This window comes from Ylistrum balloti, unplaced genomic scaffold (assembly GCF_031769215.1).
Source record: "Ylistrum balloti isolate Yb309-2 unplaced genomic scaffold, AGI_CSIRO_Ybal_v1 Utg369686, whole genome shotgun sequence".
Classification (NCBI taxonomy): Eukaryota; Metazoa; Mollusca; class Bivalvia; order Pectinida; family Pectinidae; genus Ylistrum; species Ylistrum balloti.
In genome coordinates, this window is record NW_026781924.1 from 47,126 (window position 1) to 57,157 (window position 10,032).

The 10,032-nt window shown below is 35.7% G+C and overlaps 1 protein-coding gene across 1 annotated transcript; it reads right to left on the minus strand.

Annotated features, from left to right (window-relative positions):
- Nucleotides 1-266: 266 nt before the first annotated feature.
- Nucleotides 267-8,113, minus strand: LOC132564992 (baculoviral IAP repeat-containing protein 8-like). The gene is made up of 5 exons (XM_060229599.1): nucleotides 8,081-8,113; nucleotides 2,608-2,806; nucleotides 2,215-2,384; nucleotides 1,717-1,768; nucleotides 267-516 (listed from the first exon to the last, which is right to left on the minus strand). The coding sequence occupies exons 2-5, from the start codon at nucleotides 2,708-2,710 to the stop codon at nucleotides 320-322; spliced, it is 522 nt and encodes a 173-aa protein (XP_060085582.1). The 5' UTR covers nucleotides 2,711-2,806; nucleotides 8,081-8,113; the 3' UTR covers nucleotides 267-319.
- Between the last annotated feature and the right edge of the window lie 1,919 nt (nucleotides 8,114-10,032).

A 10,032-nucleotide genomic window follows, 5' to 3' on the forward strand; every position in this document is an offset into this window, starting at 1 on the left:
CAATAAAAGGTAGGTACACCCTCCTTGATAAGACTATAATAATATAAACTTTCTTTATTTTACAACAATTGTGAAACAAGTTATGTCAACTTATACTAATCACTCTTGTTGGCCCGGATGTAAGCGCGCATGGGGTCTTATTGTGGGAGGAAACTGGAGTACCCGGGGAAAACCCACGTGGTCGAGCAGGTGACCCCTTACCTTTTCACGTCCGTTCCGGGAATCAAACCCCGGTCGGCTAGGTGAAAGGCGAGTACGTTACCACTGCGCCACCCGACCACCCTATGACTATGTATCGTAGTCTCTCTGATCCCAGCTGTTATGGCAAAAATGTTCTTATCCTTTGACTTATGATCACTTTACATGAAGGACATTTAAGTTGTGCAGGGTCACAACATAGGCAGCAAGCAAAATGTCCGCAAGGCAAGTAACTGAATGCTCGAGGTTCTTCTTCACATACCAAGCAATACTGCCGTTTCTTTCTCCTGTCATTCACCTTTAACAACACCTTATATTCTGCAATGGCAAAAATGAGACAAGATGTATACAAATTTCTTAAAATAAAGATGCATACTATTGCCATATTAAATTTTTTTTTTGTAAATGTATTTTTGTATTTAATGTTTCCATCTCGATTATGACATTCTTTCGATGACCTTAAATTTTCCTTAGTCACCTCCTATGCTGCCAAAGTTAAGCTCTAGGCATCACTGACGAGACCTAGAAGGAGGAAACAGCTGTATGATGCATTTTAATTCATTGTTGAGCTCTACTGTATCTGTATTTGTACAACAATCTGACAAGATAATCATCTTCATGAACATTTTTTCAAAGGAATGTATTACACATCCCATTTCCATGACACAAAAGATATGCAAGAGCATGTATTGTCTTCTCATTATTTTAATTCAATTTTAACCATTTTTTCCCCTCGAAAATCAAGTTACTTCTATTAATAATTAATATTAAGCTATCAACAATTGATTTTTGTTAATTTCTGGTGTTAAAAAAAAAATTGACATCTGTATCAACCCATTTGTGTTACGTGTCAACATGTTTGTCGTCACCTTCTGCACTAGAAATTTAAATTGTACCAACATGTCTTGTATTATACATAATAACTACACATTTCATATATAGATCAAAATGATGCACGAGGTTATCACATAAATAGCTGGCCATAGAAATGTAAAGATGCTAATCACCATGGATGAAAATATTTCTAGATATTAAAGATGCAGGTAAATGAAAATTATGGGGAAGTTTTACGATCGTCACAGTGGTCTCATTGAGAAATATTCTATTTCTTTGTGTGGTAGGAAGTTGGACATGTTTGATGCTCGTTAGTTTGCCTGTTGGTTTCATTGTTGTATACGTTGTTCTCATTTGAGAACATGACATTACTTACCTTGGATTGACCAAGGTTTACATGGTGGGTGTTGTTGATGAAGCAGAAGACGCTTTCACTTCCGGAACACCTGGTCTTATTCTTCCTTTAATTTTGCATATTTTGTTCATATATTGCCGTTCCCCCCCCCCCCCCCCCCAAAAAAAACTTTTTTTTTTAAAATTGAATTTGAGTTTTGATTTGGATTATGTTGACATATTGGTACAGTATATGGTTTTTTGGTTTTTGTTTGTTTTTCTTTTTTACAACTGCCTAATTATAATACACAGCTCTAATAATCACACCTTGAAAGCGGAGACAAATCTTACCAGATTCCTCCTCTGGACTAAGCTCTGCAGACTGTTGTTCAAGTTGTTCATTCTGCATACAAACACACAATGCAATATGTAACGGTAGTCCAAAACTTTGTTCTAACATCAGCACAAACTACTTTATCTAAAGAATGTTATTAAAATAGATTTTGGTGAATTTAGCAAATCATTTGATAAGGATTGTTGTGTAAACCAATTGATATTTGACTAGTTTTCAGTTACATTTGCTTTGAAATCATCAATCTTTTATTTTCTTTTGATTCATAAGATGACCAAGTGATTACATTAATTCTTCGGTTTATACACCTAAATTATAATATTCACAACATTCATTTCAAGACGAATCTCCCCCTTCTTCCCCAAGGAAAGAAATTACAGAGAGCACTATGAAGTTATTTAGGATCATGATCATCAAACCATATAACAGTAAAATGGACAATACTACCAACACATCATCCGCAACATCTAACATCGTATTAAACATAATACTCGTACATCTACTGTGGACAAATCAGCTTGAACCATATTGATGAAATCCTGGTCCTTCTGTTGTTTGAGAAAAGAACAACAGGGATCAAGAATGGCATGCTGCCTCCAGGGATCATATGTTTCCTTCCAGTTCCTGACAATCATCCTGCAGCACATGGTCTGGACATGTCCATCACCTTTGTACAGATGCATCATTTCAATTCATTTGTTAAATGGTATTTGATTACAATTTATGTATCTGTCACTTTGGAACTTTCATTTTTATGAAATAACTTTTTTCTTTCTGTTTTTTCCCTCGTTTGTTTTATGGTCATGAAAATAAACTGAAGTAATTCGTTAACTGATACTTTGTTGTTGTTTATAATTCAAATATTCTCAGGGATTTTAGCATCAACATACCTATGTAACGCCATCCTGCTTTAGCCATGGAACAATAATCCAGTGACAATGAACAGTTCAAAAACGATTCCATGCAAGATGCCATCTGACTGTCTCCTTCCATTAGTGAAGTTGAGGATGTTATAGGTGAACCGCTTTGAGGACTAGCTTCTTAAATGCAACAGGTGCGCGGAATATTACCAAGGGAATTTCTTCATGTCTGAAAATGAAAGAGCAAGTTATTACATGTATATTCTCATGGACGTGTGTTGCACATATATATATATCCAAATCGTTCAAATACCTACCTGGGTTTCTAATGATGGTTAGTAATTATATAGAGACCACGGTGAACGTTGGTAACCAAATACCTACCTGGGTTTCTAATGATGGTTAGTAATTATATAGAGACCGCGGTGAACGTTGGTAACCAAATACCTACCTGGGTTTCTAATGATGGTTAGTAATTATATAGAGACCGCGGTGAACGTTGGTAACCAAATACCTACCTGGGTTTCTAATGAATGTTAGTAATTATATAGAGACCGCGGTGAACGTTGGTATCCAAATACCTACCTGGGTTTCTAATGAATGTTAGTAATTATATAGAGACCGCGGTGAACGTTGGTATCCAAATACCTACCTGGGTTTCTAATGATGGTTAGTAATTATATAGAGACCGCGGTGAACGTTGGTAACCAAATACCTACCTGGGTTTCTAATGATGGTTAGTAATTATATAGAGACCGCGGTGAACGTTGGTATCCAAATACCTACCTGGGTTTCTAATGATGGTTACTTATTATATAGAGACCGCGGTGAACGTTGGTAACCAAATACCTACCTGGGTTTCTAATGATGGTTAGTAATTATATAGAGACCGCGGTGAACGTTGGTAACCAAAGACTTGGCAATAAATTGGTATTCTTGTTGCCGTATTCTAGAGTTTAAATATCCACAATGGTAAAGACGACAGGGATAGAAATACTGCTACAATTATCTTTAACTCAACATATCGAGGAATTCCCAATTATTACTGGGTGTTAACATTGTCTTTATTTACGCGAGATTGGAAAATCAACATTTTATGTGACTTTAGAAGTGCTATTTGTTAATTCTGCCTCATTTTAATGACCTTGTAAAACATAGTTATGATTGTAATTTTTATTTCTGGATAAATATTTCAGTCGATTTCAAGGATGTGGCAATAGGATCAGTTTTGTTGACATTTATACAGTGTGTGTATTATGGTGATAGTGTCTTATAAACCATATGTGATAGGCATTTTACTTCAACTTCATATTTATCCATCTATTTCCATTACACTAATTTATAGAACAGATATTTGACAGTGTGTTCAGTAGTGACAAATTTATTTCATGAATGTGGCTAAATTTTTGTATCTCTCGTCAAGATGTAATGTGTTCTGTTTTTCTTGGTAGAATTTTTGAAAAGTTTTATTTTTCATTAGTGAGAAATAATAATTTTGGAATTTCTATATTTCACTAAGGAAATTGTGATAAGATTTATATATTACAAGTAACTCTAGTAGCTTTAGAAAACTTGAAACACATATGTGCATGCTTAAATATTCTGATTAAAGAAATAATACAGAACATCAGAGATGTTACTCCAAGGCAAGGTAACTTAATGTTGAGTTTAAATCCTAGTAAATTATGATAGCATTGTAATAATATATACATTGTCACTTATATATATTCTCTGTTACTATGTTCTAGTTCAAACTTATTCTGTGTCTAACTGATGATAAGTTCACAGTTAGTATTTGTGCACTTAATTAACAATACATGCCTCTGAGTATTTATTTCATACTTTTTACATTGGAAAGTTTTTCATAAGACATAATGGGATGACCTTAACACATACAAAGCGGTTTCCTTTCGGCATCAAAGTATTGGAGAACAATAATAATAAGCAAAACAGGTAAATGATTTAACAATTCATATGTGATTTTCATTAAAGTATGTCACTTTTTTTTGTTATTAAAAGTTTGTTTATTATTGCATGTCATAAATTGCAGGAATTTTGTAAAAATGCACTCAATAAAATCTCCACACAGATGTCTAGTAATGTAATCAAATAATAAAAAGATGTTTAAAAACAAATTTACAAATATAAGTTGACTGGGAATATGCAATTTCTGAAATCCGTTATACTGTTAATGTGCTGCATTGGTGATGAAAAAGTTCAAGTAGACAGTTGAAATTACTGATTTGGTTTGTTTCATTGATATACATGAACATTATTTGTGCATGATTTTGTTCCAAGAAATTGGCGCCAATATGGTTTTGAACTGCAAAATTAAAATAATTTAAAAAGAACAATGATATTTCATGGTTGAAAATAAATGCATTTCCAGCATATTTCTACATGGTCTTGAAATGTTAAAGAACTCTGGCTTCAAAAGGTTGAAAGAAATTGTCCAGTTCCTAATTACGGTAATCATCCCTGGCTGTACTTTCCTTATGGTAAACATATTTGAAGGGTAATTTATAAAACATAACATGACATAATGTCTTGGTAAATATGAATATATCTATAACACTTGTACAATATGTTCTACATATTGCATATCTTTTATTTATTTTTTATTTTTATAAAGACCAATAGCTGAAACTAATATTTCACGTCACGAATAAACAAATAAATAAGGATGATTTATACGATTGTGTACAAAGTTTAATATATTAGACTAGTATGAGGTTATACCGTGAGGTCTTATCATATTTCTTAGGAAAATTAGTAATCTGTTCTATACATATATTTCAATATAATTTTTTTTTATCAAATAACATATGTGTTTGATTTTCTGGATAACAAAATAAATATTTAACAACTAATGATAATGCAACACACAACAGAGACATGTATATTGGCAGGCAACTTCTATATGCCCCATAGGAACCATAAAGACATACAAGAACTTAACAAGTCCCTTCCTACATTATTTAACACACCAAAGCCTAAACATGAAGTGCTGGTTGGCGACTTTAACTGCTCAGATATAGATTGGCATAACCTGACCGTGAGCACAGGCACATAAAACAGCGACATCCAACAATCACTGATAAATACCGCCTCCCCATACTGGACACAAATCCATACTACCTCCACACGTTAACAGAAAATGCTAGTTCTGGTATTTTCATCAAACCCGTCGCTCATCAAATCCTCAGTATCTTCTCCTGGTATATCTGACCATGACGTCATTGTGACTGATATGGATGTGAAGCCTACCCACAACAACACGCGTAGAAGGAAGATACTCAAATTCACCAGAGCAAACCGGGACAACATCAAGCAAGATTGCAATAAAACATCAGCAACAATCATAGACATGGCCACAAGAGACACTAATATTGACCAACTATGGCCAACATTCAAGTACAGCATTACCAGCACTATGGAAAAGAACATCCCGTCTAAGCTGGCAAGCAGTAGACCAACAGTGCCTTAGACGTCCTGAATACTACACAAGATGCTGCACTGTAAACAAACCTTATACAGGCAAGCTAAAAAAACACAACAAATCGTCAACACCAGCATGAGTGTAAGAGAGCCTTCCAGAAAGTTGAATGGGATTTTACCAACTGTACCATTCAAAGGGCTGGTAAACAACAATGAAAAATCCTCCTGGCGGTCTACACTAGTGTTGAAAACCTGTGCAGACAACATTGCTCCAGGCCTCAGCATCATGTTTCAGTACTCTCTAAGCACCCGCAACCTACCAAAGGTCTTGTTGCTGCAAACATCTCCAGTGTATTCAAGAAAGGAGACAGATTACAGACTGATCTCCCTCACTTGTGTGTCCTGCAAGCTTTCAGAGCGTATCATCTGTCGACACCTTGTGGACCACCTTGAGAGGAACAAAATACTAACAGGCCTCAACCATGGTTTCAGAAGTGGATACTCCTGCCAATTCCAACTCGTAGTAACCTAGGACGACCTTCTCAAGTCACACAACACAAACCAGCAAGTGGACTGTATAGTACTGGACGTCTCCAAGGCATTCCACTCTCCAAACTGCTCATGAAGCTTCGCGCTGATGGCACATACACGAACGGCTGACCGAGTTTCTGATTGCGAGATCCATGCGAGTCGTGCTTGAAGAGAAAAGGACAGAGGAAGTACCAGTGGAACCTGGTGTGCTGCAAGGAACTGTTCTTGGACCCATACTCTTCCTTTGCCATATCAATGACCTGCCAGATTGCGTTACGGTCCCAGGTCAGACTGTTCCCAAACAACTGTCTGCTATACCATGTGATTCACAACAACAGAGACCACACACCATCCTGCAACAAGACCTCCAGGGACTAGTGAAATGGGCCAATAAATGGGGCACACCAATGCCATCTACTGAGTGTGCAAACCACAGTCACCAACTCTACAGTCTCAGCAACACTATTCTACAGCAGGTTGACTCTAACCCTACCTTGGTATTACCATCTCCAGTGACCTGAAGTGGGCAGGCATATTGAAAAAATAACTAAGCCAGCCAATGCCACTATGAGCTTCTTAAGAAGGAACCTGCGCAGCTGTCCACAGCAGAGTAAGAGGACAGTTTACATAGCCCTTGTTAGATCAATACTAGAGTAATCATGTCGGACCCCTATCAGCAAGGTGATATTAACTTCCTGCAGACAATCAAGCACCGAGAAGCCAGAATTATACTACATATCTCATGAAGATGGCTTTGTCACCTCAGCCCTTCAAGAATGACGCATCTCAGGCTAGCTTACCTGTACAAAATCTCTTAAGATCTTATTCCAGCCATAAAGTCTGAGCAACATTTGAAACCATGGAAAGCTGGGAGTATCATTAGAGTCAATTCCTACACAGACTTCCAAACTAGCAATGTGGGAGATCTGCATGTCACCAAAGAGTTCCAGTTACTATCAGTGAACAGTATAAAAACATTGTTCTTTGTCAGGACTGAGACTGACTGGGACCAGCTTCAAAGCCGATCTGTAAGCTACAAAAGTGTCGAGGCATTTAAACCATCCCTCGAATTAGTGCGACTGAATACCATTTTTGGAATCTAGTATTATAATGAAGATTTAGTTGAATCGCAATATACTTAAACAGAGATGTTATATACGTCTCTGACTTGAATCATGATCATTCAAAGCATCGTATATATATATATATCACCAGGGACGCTGAACACAGATTATACGTCCCTTATATCACCTATATAATGACACACATTTTTATAGTGTGCACTTCTATTAACAAAACAGTCAAACCCTTGACATTAAGTTAAGGACAGTAATAAATTTATCCTATTTGTGACTTGTCACGATTTGATTGATTTTTGGTCTACGGTTGATGACCACCTAATGTCAAAACAAAATGGCAGACACGTGCAACACGTGTTCAGAGACCTTTTAAACACGATAAAGACTTCCTAGAAATTATTTTAAACAGGCGTAAGAGTTTCTACAAATTGATAACATTAATAAAGTTAACTTACACTGTTTTGTCATCTCAAAATTCCCTTACCAGAGAACCAATTTTATCTTCATAGGCACCCCGGGTGACACCGGCAGAATACAATAATATTATGGTAGCGGCTACCGGTCATGTGGTTTATCCCAACCAATCAGTGACTAGGCCATAAGTTAAAGGTAATATTATCCGTGTTTTGGTTTGCTTCATGTTCTGTGTTGCATAACAACTACATTTACAAAAAATGTGTATGAATTCACAGTAAACTGCCGAAATGGAGACCGCCTTGTGTTACGGAGGTCCAGTAATCCGAAGGTCCAATATGCCTAATCCGATTTTTTAACTTACGCGTTTCTTAACCAAAAACGTGTAGCATTATTTGCCTTTTATCGACATCATCAGGGAGGTCTTCTGTACGTGTTTTACCTTATAAACGTAGTTTTAAAAAGATTGCTACATAACCATACAAGATGTCTCTCTCCACAGAAGTTACAGGTGTTTATGTTGAAAAGATGGTTTTCAGTAAGGTTTTACCAGTTTTTTTATCGTTAATATTCATATTGTGATGCAGTAATGCGTTTTAAAAGACCGGGAAAGTCTGTCTGTTGAAGTTTTTACATTATATAGATGTTTTTAAAAATATTTTACAATGTACATAACCTGGGAGGTGTCTCTGTAAGGTTTTTCTAGGCTACAACGATGGCTTTTAAAATGATAATTTCATTTTCTGGAGAGGTTTCTCTACACAGATTTCCTAAATTAAAAATGTGTTTTTGAAAAGAAGGAGGTTTTCTGTACACCTTTGTACCTTATAAAGGTAGTTTTAAAAAGATATTTAAATCTGCAGTAATTGCTGTGAATGAAGTCATATCCGCTGAGATAATATTCGGAAAAGTCTATAGAAGATGAAGCAAGAAATGTTAACATGTTTTTTTCAATTCTTCCATTCTTTCCCTTGTATTATTTTGATATCCGATTTAAAAGTAGTGATCAGTTTAAAAAATTATGTATATTGATTAAGGGGAGATAACTCGCAAAACACATACACACACACACACACACACACACACACACACACACACACACACAAAGTAAGACGCAACACCTAAATCTAAAAATGCACAGCTGTACACATATTTTAAGGGGGAACTAATTCACCGCAACAAGAAGATATCAAATGATAGGCATGTACATCTCGGATTTTTATGAAATTGTATGACGACATTGTTGCCATAAATAACCGGCAATTCTTTCCAAGCGTCCTTGTTTGAAGAAATGCCATTTAAAAATAAATCAATGAAAACAAGTTTTTGTTGTATAGATATTCTTAAAAATATTACATAATGTACATAACCAGGTAGGCGTTTCTGTACAGCTTTTTCTATGTTACAAAAATTATTTAAAACAAATAATTTCATAACTTGGGAGGTCTGTCTATATAGGCTTTCTAAATTAAAAATGTGTTTTTGTTAAAAAGATTATAACATCGCCAGGGAGGTCTTTCTGTACAGGCAACCATATAAGAGGTCTCTTTTCATAGTTTACAGGCTTAAGACAGGTTTTACCAGATTTGTTATCTTCAATATTCAGACTGTGTTGTATATAATGCAGTGGTAAAGTACTCTCCCAAAATCATATTTGTGAAAAACGGAATATAAACGAAATTAATGTTATATTGTTGCATTAAAATATATTCCTGTCTCTATAACAGGTCAGTATAGTGCATATATCTACAGTAAATATCGATTTAAAACTTAGTACCTTAAACAAGATAACTACAGAAAGTTGATTTTTTCCTACAAGCCTACAAGTGGAATTACCACCTGAATTTCACTGAAAAACATTTGGAGTTCTTGGTACTAAGCTGTTTTGGAACACATTTATTTTGCTTTTTGTATGCATGTGTATATTGAAAGATTGGGCTACTGGAAGATGAAAACAGGCTAGGGAAGATATTGGTATTGAGCCACAGATGAA

Coding starts and splice junctions, on each gene's coding strand:
- LOC132564992 (XM_060229599.1), bottom strand. CDS start 2,710: ATGGAAGGAGACAGTCAGATGGCATCTTGCATGGAATCGTTTTTGAAC. Junction 2,385..2,607: donor AGCAGGATGGCGTTACATAG/GTATGTTGATGC, acceptor ATCTGTACAAAG/GTGATGGACATGTCCAGACC. Junction 517..1,716: donor TAGTCCAGAGGAGGAATCTG/GTAAGATTTGTC, acceptor TTGCCATTGCAG/AATATAAGGTGTTGTTAAAG.